Below are 21,790 nucleotides of genomic sequence, written 5' to 3' on the forward strand. Positions count from 1 at the left end.
TTGATTTTTGAAAGTTGAGAGTTTGGAGTTAAATCTGTGGTTTTGTCAAAAAAGAAAGGAAATGTTATACCAGCAAAAAATACTACAAATAATATTCCGATTTCCATATCACTTGCTAATTTTCTACTTGTCTATTTCGAAAGGTATGGGTGTGGCTGGAAAGAAAGCCATGAGTCCAATTATAATGGAACAAATGCATTTGGAATATCAAAATAAAAGTATAAACTGATTTTTTTTTCATTTTTTATATACATTTTCAAAACGCATACAGTATCTTTAAATTTAGTTACGGATACTTCTACCGAAACTGTCATAACAATTAAATTAATAATTTGTTATCAAATATACAATTACTGCAATTGGGTCCAACGGTATCGATAATTCTTCAAAAATGTTTAAGAACAGTATTAAATGTTAGTCGCCAATATGCTGGCACATTATAATGGTAAAACCAAATAAACTTTAATAGCCTGTTGACTTTTCATTCATTAACGAGAACATACAACAAGCTACCTGTTGTCTTCATAATACTACTGTCTCCATTGATAAGCAGTAATCAGCTAATGTGGCCGGTACTATGGTGGTTGTGTGTGTGCGTGTGTGCGTGCGGGAGGCTGCACGGTCGTCATGACAACGACTGGGGCTCACTCTACCGGCTGGCCTGGCAGACTTCGCATCTCCGTAAGTACGCGGTGCACACCCTTTTACTGTATACTTTGTATAATCACCTTAACTCAAGTATTTTCCTACTATTGACGAAGTTTATGCAAATTACTATCTTTTGATGTATAATTTAGATATGACTAGTACCTCCTGCCTATAAATATTTCGTAATACAATTTTAATTATCAGCCATAATCAATATTGCTTGTTTTATATCTCTGAATAAAACCTAATAGGTTTCTTAAAAGAAATAATATTTTTTAATTAAAATTATCTGTAATGAATTTTAAAATTGTCATACGCTATGTTAAAAATTTATTTTTTATTCATTAGCCAAATTTTTGAATAAAATTTATAAGTTTAATTTAAATAACAATCGTTAATTTATCAGAATCATAATTTTTAATGCTTTACATATCGTTTAAAAATTATAGAAGTTTTTAGTAAATTTAGGTAAAATTATTAAACAATATTTTTTAAATCGAAATACGGTAAGGTATACTGTTATTACAACGAAATGAAAACGGCGAATTTGTAATAAGGTCATCAAACCTGTCTTTATAGTTTTTTAAATAACAACCATTGCTTTCCATATTTACAGGATATAATAATCTTCATTGTAGTATTGAGGTCTGACAGGTAAAGATTTGTGGGGGGGGGGGGTGATTGACAACAAAACGTGCCGTTGTCAGTATCGGTAGTAGGTCAGCGGCCTTTCTACCCTCCTCCCATCATCGCAGACCACCTTACCAACACACCCCACACACTGTATGGGTTACAAGAGCGCGGTAGTGGGGGGGAGGGTGATTGACAACAAAACGTGCCGTTGTCAGTATCGGTAGTAGGTCAGCGGCCTTTCTACCCTCCTCCCATCATCGCAGACCACCTTACCAACACACCCCACACACTGTATGGGTTACAAGAGCGCGGAAGTGTGTGGGGGGGGGTAATTGACAACAAAACGTGCGTTGTCAGTATCGGTAGTAGGTCAGCGGCTTGTCTACCCTCCTCCCACCCTCGCTGACCACCTTACCAACACACCCCACACACTGTATGGATTACAAGAGCGCGGAAGTGTGTGGGGGGGGGGTAATTGACAACAAAACGTGCCGTTGTCAGTATCGGTAGTAGGTCAGCGGCTTGTCTACCCTCCTCCCACCCTCGCTGACCACCTTACCAACACACCCCACATAGAGTATAAGTTACAAGAGCGTGGAAGTGTGTGTGGGGAGGGGGGGTAATTGACAACAAAACGTGCCGTTGTCAGTATCGGTAGTAGGTCAGCGGCCTGTCTACCCTCCTCCCACCCTCGCAGACCACCATACCAACACGCCCCACACACTGTATGGATTACAAGAGCGCGGAAGTGGGGGGGGGGGGTAATTGACAACAAAACGTGCGTTGTCAGTATCGGTAGTAGGTCAGCGGCTTGTCTACCCTCCTCCCACCCTCGCTGACCACCTTACCAACACACCCCACACACGGTATGGGCGCTCAGACAAAACAATGTTACCAGCTCTCCATCCGTTGTTATGTCTCTCGGGCCTATCGGTCGTTCAGAGTCAAGGAGGTAATTTCCTTGTTTTAAGCACAATAACAATTATTCAATTCCTCTCAATAGCTGTATTTATACTTATTCAACGATCCCAGGTTTATAGTATTTCCCTTCGAATCTGTGAGTAAGTGTTTTGTTATTTTTACTAAGGGGTCCGATATAGTTACTCGCAAACATTTTGCGATGCATGATAAAATATTGTACTGTAACCTCACATAAAGATAAAATTCAATGACACTTTGAAGTTATGGTAATTGTAGGTCCTAGTTATTAAAAAAATATTTTGGAAGAAATAAAAATATTTTTTGTTACTACAAGAGTTTTCTATTTATTAAAATAGTTTTGAGTTTGTAAATAATTGTATAAATCTTTGTTCTAAGTGAAACATTTAATTATATTTGTATTACTGGGTACTCATAGTACAATATGAACTATTTAAATTATTTTTACATGGTAAATTTTTTTATAAAAAAGAAGGAACATTGTTCTTTATTTTTATATATTCTTAATTGTTTCAAAATTTTTAACCCACCACTATGATTGTAGCTCAAATTGTAGCAACATATGTCCTGAGTAACTCCTACAAGTTTTATAGGTGTAGCACTAATACTCTTAGACTTTTCATAAAAACCATAACTATTTTATAAATTAAAAACTTGTTTGTATATAAAAGGTAAAATATAACTTATTTCATTCAAAATATTTCAAAAAAATAACTAGGATCTATACTCAGCATAACTTTTAATTTTCATTGACTTTAGTCTTTATTTGAGGTTACAGTAAAATATTTTATCGTGCATTGTAAAATGATAGCAAATAAATGTATCGACTCCCTACACATAAACGTACTTCTGTTTTTAAAGTAACTGCTTCAATAACAATAATAATTCATTTTGTAAAATCCTTTTTGAATTTTTTCCCATCAAGGCTTATTGAACAGCAAACCGTTTACAATAATTTAGTATTAAAACTAACCAAGCGGATAGAGTTTCAATCCAATATTATTTCCACTATCTTCTCTAACCAGACATAATCCATTCTATTTCAAAACAATTATTTATGACTGATAAGGAAATTTTTTACTTATAAGGAGATTTTCAGGTTTTTATTCTTTATGAGGACAAAAACGTTCTGTATTAATTCCCAGATTGTTATTAATATGCTGCAAAAATATCAGTCAACGTTTATTATATGACACTAACTTGTAGAAGAACTATTCAACGCTATAATTCTTATTATATTTTTTGAACTATTTGCCCTTTATAGATTATTTTTTGTACAAAAATAATTTGAAGAATTGTAATTACAGTCCAATAACTCAGGATAAACATAATTTAAATAAACAAATAAATGTACAAATTTATTTGTTTTGTATTTTGTACAAATTAACTTATAAAACACATCAAGGAACTTCTATTCTATTTCCAAAATGTTTTAAAAAAACCTTTTGAGAAGAAGTCCAAGAAATGGAACCAAAACTGTGTTGACATCATTCCTATTATTGAATTATGTAGCCTCATGTGTTTTATACAAATTGGTCTTCCAGAAACGTTAAATTGCAGCACTAACGTATGTACATTTGAAAATAAAGTTGTCCTTCAAGAAATTTATTCACAGCTCTTAAATAAATAATTCAATTATAATTTTCAATAAATTTCAGTTACAGAGTTTGTTAGTAACAAAAGGTGTTTCAGAGTGTGGGTAAATGGTTCAATAGGTAAAAATAAACAAAACTTTCATATAACACTACTGTCTATTAAACACCGTTTAGCGTCTGTCTGCCTCGGTATTTGATTTATCAATTATACCTCAGAAACTGTTTAAAATACGGTTTTGTAATTATCTATGTATTTCTCTTATTAGGACGTTACTTCAAAACATAGGATTAAGGTTTTTTAATTGAAGCAAACATTCATAAAAACCGATAAGAAGAGAAAATTATTCAAAACGTTATAGAAAAGGTGCCTTGTAAAAATGCAAAATTACCTTATTTCTTATGAACGGATGTTCAAAAACAGTAAAATGCGTGTTTAATACTCCCGTGCAATCAGTATCTGTTTACTTATTGTCTGAAATAGATTGCATGAAAGAAATAAATAACTGAATTCATGCGTGTTTACTACTTTTAGATGAATCAAAATTTCATCCAATCCACCAAATATTACATGTTAGAATGTCATATGCCTGTATATAAAATATCATTTGATTGTACTCAAGCCTGTTTTCAATTTTGTTCTATGATTTTATCGTTGCCATCGTGGATACCCATAAGACCAATGTAAAAACGTTCGCAAACGCCCAGCCAAAGAATTGAAGCTTCATGCGAAAATTAGTCTGTAAGTCAAGTTGTTCTCGAGGTATCGTGAGGATAGCCAGACATACAGTGATAAAATTTCTCCATGCCTTAAAGTATAGGCTTAGCTAACGCTCTGCCAATAATTCACCAACGCCCATATTTTAATGTAGTTATGTAGTTTCCGCCTAGCCGTATGCATGTTTTCATCATACAATTTGATCGTTTAAGCATTACAGGTATTTAGAAATGTTGCAATTTTTTTCAACATATTTTCCTAAAAAATTATTGATGTTTACAAATATTATTCGAAGTAAAGTCCTTGTACTTTCAAGAAACGTAACAAAACGGGAAATAACTGTTGTTACAAAAGACAAATGTTTGTAAATGCACGTTTTCTACTTAAGCCTGCACGAAAATAGTCCAATGACATTTGAGGCGACGTTGTCATATCGTTACTCCTGCTATGGTGTGGCTATAGTTACAATCTGTATAATTGATTTATATGTTTTCTTCAAAACAGAGAATTAAACCAAATGTACGTATATATGTTTACAGTAACAACTGATATTTGTTTATTGCAACTATGATGAGACAGACCGGTAATTTTCCATTCATGTAAAACTGGCAAAAGTGCCGGTTGCAGGGTGTAGAGGGGAGGGGGGAATCAAGCGCTCTAGCTACCATAGTGCGGGCTGTTCTACAAGAGACTAAAGCATGTATTTATTATGAAGTTTCACAGTTATGGTATGCTGAGTACTTCAGACGATAGACTCTCCAGGCTTTCATTATTAGACGCACGTTTTACGGTTCGAGGACCAGGGGAGACGGTACTGGCTATTCACAAAAATTATGTCAATAAACAAGGTTTTAGCTTAACAAATTGTCCTCCTTCGGCCATTAGGACTAAATTAGGTAGGGTGGCTAGTTATATGGCTTAGGTATTACCAATTTATAAAAAGTACAGTAATCTTGACGTCCACAGAAAGATTATTTAAGGTGGATTCCCTTAAGTTTCAGCCTTGCTTGCAGTATTCAGTCAACACTCCTGATGTCTAGACAACACGTTGATGAAGCAACCTCCTTTAGGGCAACCGATAGGACTTTCTTATTATCTCTGTAAATCTGTTTGTATAAGACTACTAAACGCGTAATACTTTCTCAAAATTGAACCGATGTTACCTAAAATAATAAAAACTAAGTATGCTTCAAGTGCCAAATTATATCTGATTCACTGAAGGAGGTAATCGTACAGTTTTTAATGAATTTGTACTTTTAATGTGCGTGCTGATAATACAATAATGCCTACTTCATCAAGATGGGAGCTTTTATTAGTATTTTATCAATAAAAAATTCATAAAATAATCGTCTAATGAATTTTTTTCACCTTTGGTATTTTGTGTATATGAAAATTTAACTTTACAATTATTAAACACTGATATATCAGGAGTCAAGTCATATATCAAATTTTCCATCCTTTGGTCTATTACAGAAGAGGTATCTTGTTTGCTTGTTTCCGTCTTATAAACGTAGATTTGTTATTCATAAATGTTAATTTTTTTAACAAAACCACTTTTCACCATAATATTATTTTTATCCGCAATCGGAACACACCTCATAGTAAGCTGTACTGTTCTCAATTATTATTGTAGTAAATTCAAAATGCTCAAGCTCATTAAAGTATTGTTATTCAAACTTTACACTGCACACTTATGATAATTTAATTTGTGCTTATAAATACGGTTATACGTTATTCTATTTAGTTTCATGCACAAAATATTCTCAATAATGTGAATCCACTATAGCCATTAGGACCTAGCTAATGTTGATACGGTACGCATGACAGTACATCACAAGTCACTCCCGACCCGGCCTGAGAGCCCAACCATCAAGTTCCGCTATTACGGACTAACTCGAGGCCGGGTTGTCGCAATCTCCAGATTAAATAATGAATGTAGGCGAACATCATCTTCTTGCATCCCGTCCACTGCTGCTCTTGCACTTCTAGAGGGGTACCGACTGCACTCAACTGTTTGTGGTCAGGCCAAAAATACAAAATGTAGGCGAACAACATCTTCTTGCATCCCGTCCACTGCTGCTCTTGCACTTCTAGAGGGGTACCGACTGCACTCAACTGTTTGTGGTCAGGCCAAAAATACAAAATGTAAGCGAACATCATCTTCTTGCATCCCGTCCACTGCTGCTCTTGCACGTCTAGAGGGGTACCGACTGCACTCAACTGTTTTTGGTCAGGCCAAAAATACAAAATGTAGGCGAACATCATCTTCTTGCATCCCGTCCACTGCTGCTCTTGCACTTCTAGAGGGGTACCGACTGCACTCAACTGTTTGTGATCAGGCCAAAAATACAAAATGTAGGCGAACATCATCTTCTTGCATCCCGTCCACTGCTGCTCTTGCACTTCTAGAGGGGTACCGACTGCACTCAACTGTTTGTGGTCAGGCCAAAAATACAAAATGTAGGCGAACATCATCTTCTTGCATCCCGTCCACTGCTGCTCTTGCACTTCTAGAGGGGTACCGACTGCACTCAACTGTTTGTGGTCAGGCCAAAAATACAAAATGTAGGCGAACATCATCTTCTTGCATCCCGTCCACTGCTGCTCTTGCACTTCTAGAGGGGTACCGACTGCACTCAACTGTTTGTGGTCAGGCCAAAAATACAAAATGTAGGCGAACATCATCTTCTTGCATCCCGTCCACTGCTGCTCTTGCACTTCTAGAGGGGTACCGACTGCACTCAACTGTTTGTGATCAGGCCAAAAATACAAAATGTAGGCGAACATCATCTTCTTGCTTCCCGTCCACTGCTGCTCTTGCACTTCTAGAGGTGTACCGACTGCACTCAACTGTTTGTGGTCAGGCCAAAAATACAAAATGTAGGCGAACATCATCTTCTTGCATCCCGTCCACTGCTGCTCTTGCACTTCTAGAGGGGTACCGACTGCACTCAACTGTTTGTGGTCAGGCCAAAAATACAAAATGTATACAACATTTATACTCCATTGAATGAACTTATCTTCGTGTTCAACTAACAATTACAGATTTCGGAAAGTGTTGATTTTTATTTGTAATCATAACATATTCTAGTTTTATATGTTATAAAACTTAAATACAAACTTTCTAAATTTGATACCTATCTATTCTCTTCTTTAGGTCTCACACCTTAAAAGCATAAAGTTCAACTGTTTGTGGTCAGGCCAAAAATACAAAATGTATACAACATTTATACTCCATTGAATGAACTTATCTTCGTGTTCAACTAACAATTACAGATTTCGGAAAGTGTTGATTTTTATTTGTAATCATAACATATTCTAGTTTTATATGTTATAAAACTTAAATACAAACTTTCTAAATTTGATACCTATCTATTCTCTTCTTTAGGTCTCACACCTTAAAAGCATAAAGTTCAACTGTTTGTGGTCAGGCCAAAAATACAAAATATATACAACATTTATACTCCATTGAATGAACTTATCTTCGTGTTCAACTAACAATTACAGATTTCGGAAAGTGTTGATTTTTATTTGTAATCATAACATATTCTAGTTTTATATGTTATAAAACTTAAATACAAACTTTCTAAATTTGATACCTATCTATTCTCTTCTTTAGGTCTCACACCTTAAAAGCATAAAGTTCAAGTTTTTACCCTTCCAAATTCCTAGTCAGATTCTATGTTACAAACTAGTCCTGATTTACGAAAAGTTTTTTTTTATACGTTACTTTCAATTATTGATTATTTTTTATAATAAATAATATAATATAAAAAATTACAAATAACATTAATAATAATATAATAAATAATATATATTATTATAATGTTATAATATAATAATAAAATATTATATATTATTAATAATATAATATGATAATAACATATCGTATATTATTATTATATAATATATATTATATTATTTAAAATAATTGTATCTTTTTTTATATTTAGTTTTTTTAGGAATCAATTGTTTTTTGGGTATTATATTCTTTCAAATGTACACTTGTTTTAAGTTGCTTAAAATAAACATTTCTTTCCCGATCCATGCTGGGAAATAATGAGATTTTACACATTTGCCAAAGGCTCCATTTGTAACACTTGAAGGTGGCTATCTAAAAAACTAGGCAAATTAAAATCCTGTAAAATACTCTACAAGTGTTTTATAAGAAATCGAGGTAAAAAAGTTATCGTGTTCAAATGTGTTGATATTGTATTGAATAGTTGCTGAGACACTAAACTAAACTTTGTGAAAAGGTTCTTGACTTGACGTTAATTAGAATAATTCTATGAAATATAGGTAAAATAACTTGTAATTAAGCTTACAAAATTAACATAATTAAGGAACGCCTCTATAATATTAGAAATATAAAATTGGCTTTCTTTTTTCATTCGACTTTAAAATTTCTCAAAACTATTAAAAAAATAACCTATTTTCATAGGACAGGAATATTTTAGTTTTGTACAATTCATATAAAATTTGTCCCACTTTACTCGTACATAAATATTACTGTTTTGGTAGTCTCATGTAGACAGATTAATATATATAAATAGCAAAAGCTTAACGATTGCGTTACAAAAATACCTTGCTTCATCAATATCTAAATGTGCTGTTTAGACATCTGTAGAGTTCATTATTTTTTTATTGACAATACATTCTGAGAAAATTTAATGATACTACATGTAGGGTATATTATGTAACTGTATATAATTTGCTGCAGCTGTGAATAACCGTATATATCTGGACGTACTCTGCTTTACTGTACGTAAATACTGTTTGTAGTTAACTTGTAACTGTATACAAGGTAAAGGTGCCGAATTTGAGACCCCTTTTTATATTAAAAATAGACCATAGAATTACAAGATATATAATGCCTTTTATCAAATATATTAGGAATCTGCTCTAATTTCATATTTTAAGCTTAAAAACCATTAAAAACAAAAAATTAATTTACGTTCATTTTTTCTAAAAAAAGTCTAAAACGTATTAAAAAAAGTGCTTCCTAATATAATACCGTATGGTATCCTAATATGAGATACTAAGTTCCAGGAGATAGAAGTGTTCAAGATAGAATTAGTTGAAACATTTATAGATACAAGTTTACACCAAGTAAATAAAATTAAAACTTTTTAAAGAAACAAAAAATTAAAAATCTTTATGACCAATCAAAGTAGAAAAATAACAAATATACTACAATTAAGTTTGAAGATAAGTTAGTTAATTGTGTAAGGGTTAGGTAACAGACCTTTTTTCCAAAAAACGTTTTAAATTGTTCTCAAAGAAAGTTCGCATCAGCCCCACGGTGTTCATGGGCTCATCGGTAATTTTTATTATAATTTATTCACTCTGATAATAATGTTTCGTGTGATACTATGTCACATACTAAATGTCACATTCTTGTACTCAGCCTCATTAGAAATGTTCAGCTCATGTGAGTTTCTGTTTACCATCACGGTTACCTATAAGACTAATATAAAAACTGTTGCTAACGCTAAGCCAAATCCCATGAAGTGACATGCATTGTATAGAAGTTCAGCTTCATGGAAAGTCTATAGGTCAGTTCGTTGTCAAGACATCTAGCGGACAGACAGACAGACAGATGAAAGACTCGTGTGAAAGGTTTTGCTAATGTTCAGCGCTTACTACCAATGCCAATACTGTCTGCGATGATTAACTTCTCATTTAATTTTATGCTATTTAAATTTACAATATTTTTTATCTAAATTGTTTTACTAAATTCAAGCGTTTACTTTGCTCCAAACAAAATCAATAATGCGAGTGTTTGTCTGAGACGAATAGAGCTAACTTTTCTCCTTGGCGATAATAACTAATTCATCGCGGTTATATGCAGAGGATGTCGCGGGTCTGTAGTGACGGCGAGGGGGGTAGGATGAACAAAGGCAAGTTCCTGTGGTAATGGTGAGGGGTGGGGTTGGGGTTGGGTTTATAATCCTGGAGTGTATCCCGGTTTACAAACATTGCCAAATTGTACAGGGCTGGCCCGGCCTTGTTGTAGCGCTCTGCTTTTACTACCTTATCACAAATGGTAAGGTAAAAAGTTTAAATGTTAATTTAATAAGTTGAATAAAGAAAAAATAATTCTTTAAATGTGCACGTTTACATGTGGAAGTTGACGCTATAGCTCAAACTAATGTTTTGAGATTAAATCTCTGATTTATTAAACACAAACAAGAAGTAATGTATTCATTTTTTTGCTGATCCTTATGGCTGGAAAAATATCATTCCTTATGTTCACCCGTATGCCTCTACCCACGACATCGAGAGAATGAACTCGCCTAAAGGCTTAAAATTCTGCATAAGTTCTATGTAGGCAACACTGAGATTGGTGATGGTGCATGTTTTGGTATTTGGCTGTAACATTTTTACATCGGTCTTACGGGTAGCAACAAATAAATGTTGAAAACAAACCGAGTACGATCATAGTAACACATGTAGCCTAACTATGAGAATAAAATAAGCTTTAAGTTAAACTTTTGCAGCCGAAGCCTGTTAAGTGACACTTAGGGTGGGGCGGCGTACAAACAGTACTTTGTATTGTTTTGAATTATTCTGTTTTACATTCTTTCTAGTTAATATGTACTAAGTTTTATGCAAGAAACTTCTTTTCTAAAGCGATTTATTAAACTGGTGATTTTGAACAATTTAAATTAATTATTAAAACTATAATTTCTCATCAAAATTTCATGAAATGGATGAAACAGTTGTGTCTTTGGTCATATCTTTGATATGTCTAATTCGTGTTTCTAAGAGGGTACTGGTTAAATATTTTAAGGAAAGTTTAAAGTTACTGAATATAAGGATGGATATAAGCCTTTTTGTTATGAGAAATATTTTAATCCTGTTTTGCGGAAAATTTCCCCCGAGGGCAACAATTGTACATCCTTTTCATTATTATTAGTAAACATAGAAAATTATAAATAAATTTTCATGAGTAACTTTTAATTTGTGTATCGATAGGGAACAGTAAAAGCTTCAAAGTAAGTGTGAACTTATTTCCGTAAACCCAATTTCCGTGGCAACTTAAAGTACACACCTAATTTGGGCTAAATATTTAATTACACACTTTTTTTACAATACGGCATGACTTATTTTGTATGCAGTGTCGGTAAAAATAAATAGCTTTTATTTTCATCTTACATTACAAAAATTGTTTGTTCTGTATAGTTTTTCACGTCATGTTTGATCTAAAATGTCCTCAACATGGTTAACGCTTAATATGAGTGTCGGTGTCGACAATATGACAATGTTGAGTAATTCACCCTCCCTCCATTTTATTACCTTGAAAATAGAGAAAGGTTTTAAGGGACACCCTGGCATAGAATAATTATCTTCACATACTCCCAACAGAGTAATAACATATTTGAAGAGGCGATAAAAATTTCTTCCTAACTACGCATAAACTTTACGACTGTAAACTTCGTGGAAAACTGCGTGGATCCCACACCCCACTTCCAAAAGTCAAACTTTTTTTCATCTTCATTTGTTGAAATCATTATAAGGAATTAAAATAACAGAATGAGTTTTATTTTGAAAACGTTATCGTCGGAATAACATTTACTAAGAAATGCCTCAAATACAACAATACATGCAGGAAATAGCAATTTTTGACTGCAATGTGATTAAAACTGTTATTTGAGTCACAATAAATTACTTAATATCCTAAAGTGAAAGAAGAATGTGGTCTAGATAATTGCATAAACGTGGACAATGTCCGGGAAGAAATTTTAAACCTCATCCTTTATACTACTTTCGTAATAATTTACACGAATGTGTATGTGTAGTAGAGAAGGTAACTAACTAGTACCCCCCCCCCTCCCTCCCCACCAGTGAAGTAGGCATGGCGAGTAGAGTTGCAGAGCTAGTGGATGTCAATATGTAATAATTTACACGAATGTGTATGTGTAGTAGAGAAGATAACTAACTAGTACCCCCCCCCTCCCTCCCCACCAGTGAAGTAGGCATGGCGAGTAGAGTTGCAGAGCTAGTGGATGTCAATATGTAATAATTTACACGAATGTGTATGTGTAATAGAGAAGGTAACTAACTAGTACCCCCCCTCCCTCCCCACCAGTGAAGTAGGCATGGCGAGTAGAGTTGCAGAGCTAGTGGATGTCAATATGTAATAATTTACACGAATGTGTATGTGTAATAGAGAAGGTAACTAACTAGTACCCCCCCATCCCTCCCCACCAGTGAAGTAGGCATGGCGAGTAGAATTGCAGAGCTAGTGGATGTCAATATGTAATAATTTACACGAATGTGTATGTGTAATAGAGAAGGTAACTAACTAGTACCCCCCTCCCTCCCCACCAGTGAAGTAGGCATGGCGAGTAGAGTTGCAGAGCTAGTGGATGTCAATATGTAATAATTTACACGAATGTGTATGTGTAATAGAGAAGGTAACTAACTAGTAACCCCCTCCCTCCCCACCAGTGAAGTAGGCATGGCGAGTAGAGTTGCAGAGCTAGTGGATGTCAATATTGCAACTGAAACTTTAATAAGCTAAGGTGCATGTGCTTGTACACCCTATGTTCCTTTGTGACCTTTAGCATTAACTGTGCACTTCACACAATACCCTTTGTTCTGTATCTTTACAGGAGGTGTTATTTCCTCTGGAATAACAATTCTGTAATGAGCCTGCGAAGTCTAATATGTTGAATAGATTTAACATCGTTTATTATTATGGATTATGAATCGAACTCACCCAACTTAAAAGTTAAAGTAATAAATAAATATTATTAATTAATTTTTCCACTCGTAAGCTGTAGTAGCCATCACTATACTACTAGCATTGTACTAAAATCTAGACAGGTGGTCATCAAGCACGTAAAAACAAAGTATTTTAAGCAAGTGAAACGAACCTGAGGCGATGAGTTTCCCATTGCAACGTTATTTCTATAAAACTATAGAATTCGCCAAAACAGAAGTTAGATAGTAGATTTGAGTGATAATCCCAATGACTATGATAATAATACAAAACCATAGAACGGTAGTAAAATCTGGGACCAACTTACTGTGATAAAATACTTATAATTATCAGAGGTTTTGAAGTTCTCTCGGACTCATCAAGAGAAGAAGTCACGTTTAATGCAATATATGTTTAACAAAAATATGCAGTTAGGTTAATATTAAATAAAGGAAAGACAGTCCATTCACGTCCCCTTTTTTTGGAATTGGAATTATTGCCATTAAAATATATTTTTGTTCATAAAGTTCTAAATGTTTTATTTTGCAAAAGTGGTAACATGCTACACAAAAATATTGAACACAAGCAAAAATTAAGATCCGGGAATCAATTTACAGTCTAAAACCAAATACTACATTTTTAACAAGAACATTACATTTTAGAGCATGGAGAATTTTTAACAAATTACCAAACAATATTAAAGAATTACTGAATATTAAAACATTTTTTGAAAAGACTTAGAGAGTGGCTGCTAACTTTGGGGCACCTTTACTTCCTAATTAAAATCCAGCATTAACATTTACGATTGTACACCATAAATATTTTCCATCATTATTTTGGTTAGACGCTCTTAGAAATACAGCCAATTCTTAAAATCTTTTCTCTTCAACATGTTTTCTATGGCTTATTTACATTTAAATAATTTCTCATGCAGCAAAGCAAAGAAGCACTAATATTAAGAAAAAAACATTGGCCGAAAAAGATTTATAAAGATAAATAAAAAATGTATTGTTTTGAAAATAATACTGTATGCTGTAAAATAATTTGTAAATAATTGGAATCTCCAAACGGTCCAAGTGCCATTGAGGCTCTAAATTTTATCTTCTGCTACTTACAAAAGTCAGTGTATTTACAAATTTTTATAATGATTAGATATGTAAGGGGACTAAAAAAGTATCTATATTAAGTTACTTTTTAAGTTACATTTTGTTAGTTTTTTCGATATAAGTTTAAGTTTTCATTTGGTGCATTTAGTCTAATCAGTCTTAGCAAGTGTAATTATATTGTTTATGATTCTTAATTATGTAAGTTGTTTATTTATTTGATGTATGTCTTGTAGCAGAATGAGAAAATAAATACATTTAGCCTATTTATTATTTATTTATATTCTGGACTTTTTGCGGCAGCAGAATGTCCAAAGGTTTTGATCCAAGAACACGCCAATAAAGCCAAGGTGTCGGGTAGTCAAACTTATGCACTGTGTGGTGCAGGGGTCCTCCTAATAGCTGAATCATGAAAACTTGCAATATATTAACACAGTAAGAGTACGCCACTCCAAGGCTTTGCCGGTGTCGCTTGCAAAATAAAACGTCTAAAGCTCATTTTATTTTCGACATGACCTACAATGTTTAAATCCTCCGTACACGCAAAAGAGAAATTACGTAAATCTGCTGAGTGACAGACTTCAATGACGCTCTGCAAAATTGTATGGTTGGAGATACGCCACCAAAGAATGTATTCTTGTTTATGTAGAAACGAAATATCTTCGAAAATGTCAACTTTATAGGTAATTTTCCTCGATACATTGATAAATTCAAAATATTTTTCATTTAGTTAGGTATTATAGCAATGTTCAAATAATAGTTACGTTGAGCTGGGAAGGATACTAAAACACAAAAGTGCGCTGATACATAATCTTTCCATCTTTTAACATTGGATTTCCAGTATATTATATTTCATTTTACTCCATAAATGTCGAGTGTTAAATATAATATGAGTGTACTATTTTTTTACAAATTTATTTATTCTACTTTTTTTCTTGTTGGCCATGAGACCAATATAAAAAATATGCGTGAACTCTCAGTCAAATCCCATGGAGTGACATGCAATGTCATCAAACTCAGTTTTGCTTGTACATAAGTTTCATGAAAAGTTTCAAGACTGTGGGTCAGTTCGTTTGCGAGATATCTTGCGGACAAAAAACATACAGATAGACAAATGTGAAATTTTTTCAGCCTCTCAGGTTATAACCCTAAAGGGGATGAAAGTAATTAAAACGTTTCGAAGTCTGCGAAGAAAATTCAATTTCAACTTTGTCAAGCTGTATGTAAACCATCAAGCGCTTAAAAAGCTCGAACAATTTTCCTCTCTTGAGAAAATTTCGCTAAAGTGATTCTTTAACGGGCCTAATGTCGTCACCTGTTAAGAATGACTCCGTACTATATATAAAATCAGACGTTTACATCACCGGATGTACAGCTGTCGGTGAGATGGCAGTTTTAAGCAGTATATTACTAACAAACCTTACACGTAGGCTATTATATGGAGAAGTACAGTCAGTACATGCTGAACCAGTACATCCATGGCGGGGTTGTGCCGAAGTCACAAAGCCGAGTCCTCAGGGTGGAAGTTTCACACTTATTAAAGTTTCAGAGTGTTAATATTGACATCCGAAAACTCTACAGCTTGTTTCGCTCGATTGTATTGTAGAACCTAACCTTCTTCAACACAGTACACAGTACAGCCTTTGCTTCGTCGTTATTTTGTATAATGCAGAAAATAACTTTCATCTTGCGAGAACATTCTGATTAGTTTTAAACGCAACAAAAAAATAACTTATTCAGTAATTTTAATCAAAACAATATTCCATACCAATGCCTACACGTTAGTTCAATAAGAAATGTGCCCATTAAAACATCTCTGTTTGAAGAATTAACAAATTTAAATAATTTCTTTATTTTAAGTTACGATTAATTATTTAATTTAAACACAAATTTTAGCTTAAAATGAATAGTTTTACTTCATTTTTAAATTCTTTACCCAAATAATATAGGTTTTTAAATTTTTTATTTGAGGAAACATTGGAATTCTGTAATAATCACGGTTGGTTACATTTGTTTTTCGTATAATCATTGATTATTAAATGTAACACCTGCGCTTTTTAATGTTTGTTTCAATAAGAAGTTTCTATTTTAAGTGCATAATACATAAAAACTATGTTTTTATTTTAAAGACGTAAAGAGTAGTTTAGTTTCTAGATTAGTCATAGTTGTTATTGGTTCCTTTTAAAACGATGATGTTATAAATTTAAGCGACTAATACATAGTCGTACTGTTACAGGAATCCGATTGGTTAATCCGTAACAATAGAGAATGCTCAGCTCCGATTGGCCCGTGCCTAACGAGTTTACCGACACCATCGACTCGTCAGTTCAGTAGGCGACGCGCCGCTGTCCGACGATAAACACCTCGCGTTCGCGCGCTCGTTACGCGAAGTTTCGGGAGCATTGCGCCTTCCTCACGCGGCTATTGTTGACTGTGAATCCTGAACACATCCACGATGGACTCTAGGCCTAATTCCGTATCTCCGCTTCCCGAGATGGCCCCCATAGCGGAGTTTGACAAGAGCCCAGAGGAGACTACCACACTGGAGGATCTGCCTCCTCCTCCCCCCACTGCAGTCTCCATCCCCCTCAGCGAACCTCCTCCGCTGCCGGAGACGCCGAAGAAGTGAGTTGCCTTATTATTTATATAGCTTGTATGTATACTATACCATTATCTGTCATAAGTTTTGCCTTTACAGTAGAATTTATTAGTTGGATTTGTAAATGTCGTTAAGAAAACGGCCCACATAAGATCTAAAGTATCAGAAAAGGCCGTTTTAAAAAATTTATCTTTGATACAATATATGTTTCAAGAAATAAAAACCACAACTTGGGTTTTCAAATAACAGGATATGATCAAATGTCATTATGTAACATCGTTATCTTCCACAAAAAACATTCGTTCATCGGCAAAAATGGATTAATGAAGGAAACGTATACAACATTGCATGACCAAAATTGTAATTTTATCTTTCAAAATGAAGATAATATACAGGGTATTCCAGAACTCTGTAATAATATTTTCAGGTATAATTCCAGAACGAAAGACAAACCAAAATATTATAATAAGATTTTCGAAACTCAATACTTGCCTGAATAGCCACCAATTTGATTTTGGTCTTAAGTATGTTTAATTTGAGAACGGCTTGTTGTAATGGGTTGAGATATAGTATATAGTTTCATAACTAAAGATCTAATTACAGGACATTTTAAATGTTATAAAAGCTTTACTTACAAAATGGTGGTTTCGCAAAACTTTACGCGTAAATATCTTTGAAATTTTATATATTAAAAAAGTCTCAATTATTACATTTTAGCTAGACAAATAATTACAAATCCGAACGGTACCAAGTTTAAGAAAATCGGTTCAGAGATAAGGGAGACAATATGCTTTTAAAAAACCAAGTGCTAAACAATATCCACCGCGACTATGAGACTACACTGTTTGTAAGGCACAACAGCTGTTTTGATTTTAGCTCCTATGATCAGCTTTATTTAAATAAGGTTGCCAATAATTCCTTAAATTTCTTTATTAAAAATAGTGCAATATCAAATTGGGATAAGTGGGGATAACCCTACTGTCATGGTTTGGTCTACTGCAGAGTAATTAATTGTTAATTTGAATATTTGGTCTTTAGTTTGAACTATGCTTGTCTGTATCATTAAAACTGTACCTAAATATGTTATATAATTAGATTTATATTCTAATTACATTTATAACATGTTTTACCACTTTATCACACGTCATAAAGATCGTGGTGTTTGTCGTCAAGTCACAAGATATGTATTTTTCAAATATTTTGAAAGGAATTGAGCACACAGCACAGACCATAGCACAGTTCCATGAATGGAAATTACTCACGGTTTAGAATCATTGCGGGTTGTGTAACTGTTTCAGAATCGATGATTGTGCTGGAGAATTGCATATTTTCAATTATATTCCAGGAGCCAAGGACTGTAGAAGCGCACAATCTGGCGATTCTTGTAATCGATAATAAAATGTTTCATAAGAAATAAATCGATCGTCAGCCATGCTAGAGGGTATCAAGAGGACTAAAAATATTACTTTTGAGTTGTCGCCAGAAAAACCAAAGGTTAATCGAAATTTATGAATGGATTACACTAGAAACCCCACCATCAAACACAATAGTAGGAGTACAGTAGTTATATCACCGTCAGGCAACTAGAGAAAGGGCCTGTATACGGTGAGCTGACGGTCATTTAAGTCTCTTGAAGGTCGGTTATTTATTTATCTCAGATATATTAACCCTATGGTTCCGTCCCATTTCGACCTCCGCCAAAAATTACGCGTCACTAACGATCGATGTCTCTCGCGGAGGAAGCTTCTTTATATATTTCTTGTAAGACCAGGTTGTTGTGTACACATACGCTAAACATTGGCTCACGGATACTATACTGTTACGACCGCAAGCTACTTAATCTAACTTTTAGATATACAACGTAGCAATTATGTAATATTTCATCATTTTCCACCAGAAAGTAATAAAGCAGTTTGAACTAACTGTTTGCTTGTATATGAAACGTACATTATTTGAATTACATCCTTCTTAAACAAATTAATTTTCAACCTTAGTTTTTTTTGTAGGATGTTGTCATAATTATTTCACTGCAATTCGAATAAACATCCAGAACGTTTCATTTGTCAATAGATGCTAAATGAACGCTGTAACAGTGGAAGTTTATCCAGCACATTCGTACATTCCATATTGTTTTAGAATGGAGAGATTTTCAGTCAGGGTTATTTAGCCAGAAAATGTTTTATTTTTTAAGTACCGTTGCTAATATTGAAAGCACTGACAAACCTGGCGAGAGCGATCGTTGAAATCCCTTCTGTAGTATCAATAGAACCACCTGTTTATCAATGGATGTGCGTGCCGGCGTTGCCATGGCAACAGACGAGTCAACCAATTATTGCCCTTGCACGTAGTACAACCACCCCTCGGTTGCCCTTGAGTGATAGCAAAGGCCTTCATACACTTAAGTGTCCATATTTTATGAGATTTCCTAATTCTTATAAGATACTGTGAGCATCCTATTAGGATTTGAATATATCACTCAGTTCTTAAAATTCAAAAATTAATTTGCAACAAATTTTCTAATTTTTTATTTACTAACGTTTACGGGTATAAGACATTATGAAAACCTTCAATTTATTATAATCCTTGAAAGGTGAGAATTCGTATTTGTTTGTCGATCTTTAATGAACTACATGACGCCGTTCTTGTGGATGGTCCTTAATGTAAAATTGTAGCTAAGTAGGATGGAGATTTGCAAAGATATCGATTGCTTCTCTTTATAGGTAAACGTAGCTGACCTCTAGAACACTTTAACATCTCGTATCTTCCAGTGAGAAGCACGGTAACGTCCCTCTTTCATGTCAGAATTATCGTCTTTATAAAAACGGCATCTGCGTATGTGAGGACTTTACCGCAATTGCAATTAATGACCGCAGAAATCTCACCATCAACATAAAGGTATCCAATGCTTCTTCCGAAGGCTATCAGTTCTACAGCCTGGTTCATTCAGGTAGAATGCTTATGAGTATGCCAGGGAAAATCTCCCTATCTAAGTAAAGATGATGCTACTGTTAGAGTTCCTGAGTTTGCGGACCTAGTTCATAGAGACAGTGTGGAAATACGGAGACAATACTAATGCCAGCAATTATCTCTAAAATGTCTAGGATACTATGGGTATCTCATCTTCCAGGAAAACTTGCACGATAATTTCACTGTTACAATACAAGAATCTCTGGGTCCAGTAGAACAAGAAAGGGTATATTGCAAAAATAGGGATTTTCCAATTACTACGTCAGCTATCACTTTTGATTCGTAGTAGTCAGAGTAATGATGGCTCTTGAAATTTATGGAATTTCAAATACATTTATATTAAATAAGTAAAATCCTGTACTGTTATTGATTGTTGTTGTTGTTAAAATGTCAGATAAGAAAATCTCATGAAATATTTGTGCCGAAAGAACATCTCAGAACATCCTTGGCCTACTCTTGATCGTGTGACATTGATTAGTACTCAATAATTATTGGAACATGATATCATAATAGTCATATCTCCACCACTGTTTCCTTGGATCTTAACCACAAATTTAGTTCAATTCATCCTCTATCGTCATGTATTTTTTATGGGATACACGAAGAAACGTAGCGTTTAGACCACATCCACGCAGAGGTGAAAGCTAGAAATGTACATTTAATAAACTGAAGGGGAGTTGGTTGAAGTCGGATAAAATGAAGTTATATGACTCCCGGGAAATGAGACTTTCTTTGGTCTCAGACAATAAGTCTTTTTAACTGTAACATATACTAGCCTCTGTCATAAATCTCGAGTCTGGAGGTTGAGAAAGATTATTTATATGTACCTAGTCTGCGTCACAAAGCATATCTATCCTGAAACCCGTTTCTGCTCAGGATAGTTCTAGATAAGCATAAATAGTACTTCCCACTAATAAAGAAATTAAACTAGGGTTGGTGCCGAAAAGGAAGCGTACCAAAGTTGTGAAAAAAATCAAAAGCTTTTTTTCAGATTAAATTTTGTTGTTGTAGGCCTACACTTAAAACCAACTGCCAAAATCGGTTAGAGGCAGCTAACTATATTAGATCTACTATTTAATGAAAGTAGCCATATTTAGCCAAACAATTGATCTAATGTAATTAGATAAAGGGTTGATTTTTATCTAGTTGGACGACTGTGTTATAACAACTATTATTTATGTTTATGTGTTAGGAACCTTTTTCAACAGGTTAGGTCTATACCATTGGAAGCCATTTCATTATTTAATCGTGAAGTTTTGGGGATTAATCGCTTACATATTTATATTTCCATATGACTCCGTTTATTCATAAAAATATTCCCTACGTATGTATTTAAATTACGATTTTGAGTTAAACTTACATTCCTGAAAGCACAAAACAAATCTGTATGGCTTCTAAAATTGTTTCAACTGTAATTTCGCCAGAATGTAAAATTAACTCTTGTTGTTGAACATCATTTTTCATGAGATACAGTTCAAGATATTTTGTGATATTTTTAATGGTATATATTTAATAAATATAATGTTGTAAAAAGTAAAAACGATCTACAATGATTCTTTGGAAACCTTTTATTTTCGATCGTTTTATTTTATTGTAAATGTGAATATAATGTGTTTGGGTCTTTATTAACTAAAACAGCTCAATAATTTTGGCCAAATTCGGTATATTCATAGTGTAAACAAGAAACACATTAAGTACTTCAAAATTGCACATTTAAAAATAATTATAAGTGATTTATAAGTGATGATTTCTTTTTACAAAAGGCTAAATGAGTACTACGTTTTATGAATGTATATATTCACAAAAATTATAGGTCCTAAGAGTTTTTGACCCCGGTACAGAGTGGTTACGGTTAGGAGTGGTATGTTAATTAGTTGTACTTTC

At 33.8% G+C, this 21,790-nt stretch overlaps 1 protein-coding gene across 1 annotated transcript in view; it reads left to right on the forward strand.

The window, feature by feature from the left end:
* The first annotated feature begins 606 nt into the window (after window positions 1-606).
* LOC124366473 (transmembrane ascorbate-dependent reductase CYB561) overlaps window positions 607-21,790 on the forward strand; it is a 143,711-nt gene continuing 122,527 nt past the window's right edge. The window contains exons 1-2 of the mRNA XM_046823055.1: window positions 607-681; window positions 16,577-16,965. Coding sequence (XP_046679011.1) covers window positions 16,796-16,965 — 170 coding nt within the window. The 5' untranslated portion in view covers window positions 607-681; window positions 16,577-16,795. The remainder of the gene's footprint in view (window positions 682-16,576; window positions 16,966-21,790) is intronic.

This window comes from Homalodisca vitripennis, chromosome 7, assembly GCF_021130785.1.
Source record: "Homalodisca vitripennis isolate AUS2020 chromosome 7, UT_GWSS_2.1, whole genome shotgun sequence".
Classification (NCBI taxonomy): Eukaryota; Metazoa; Arthropoda; class Insecta; order Hemiptera; family Cicadellidae; genus Homalodisca; species Homalodisca vitripennis.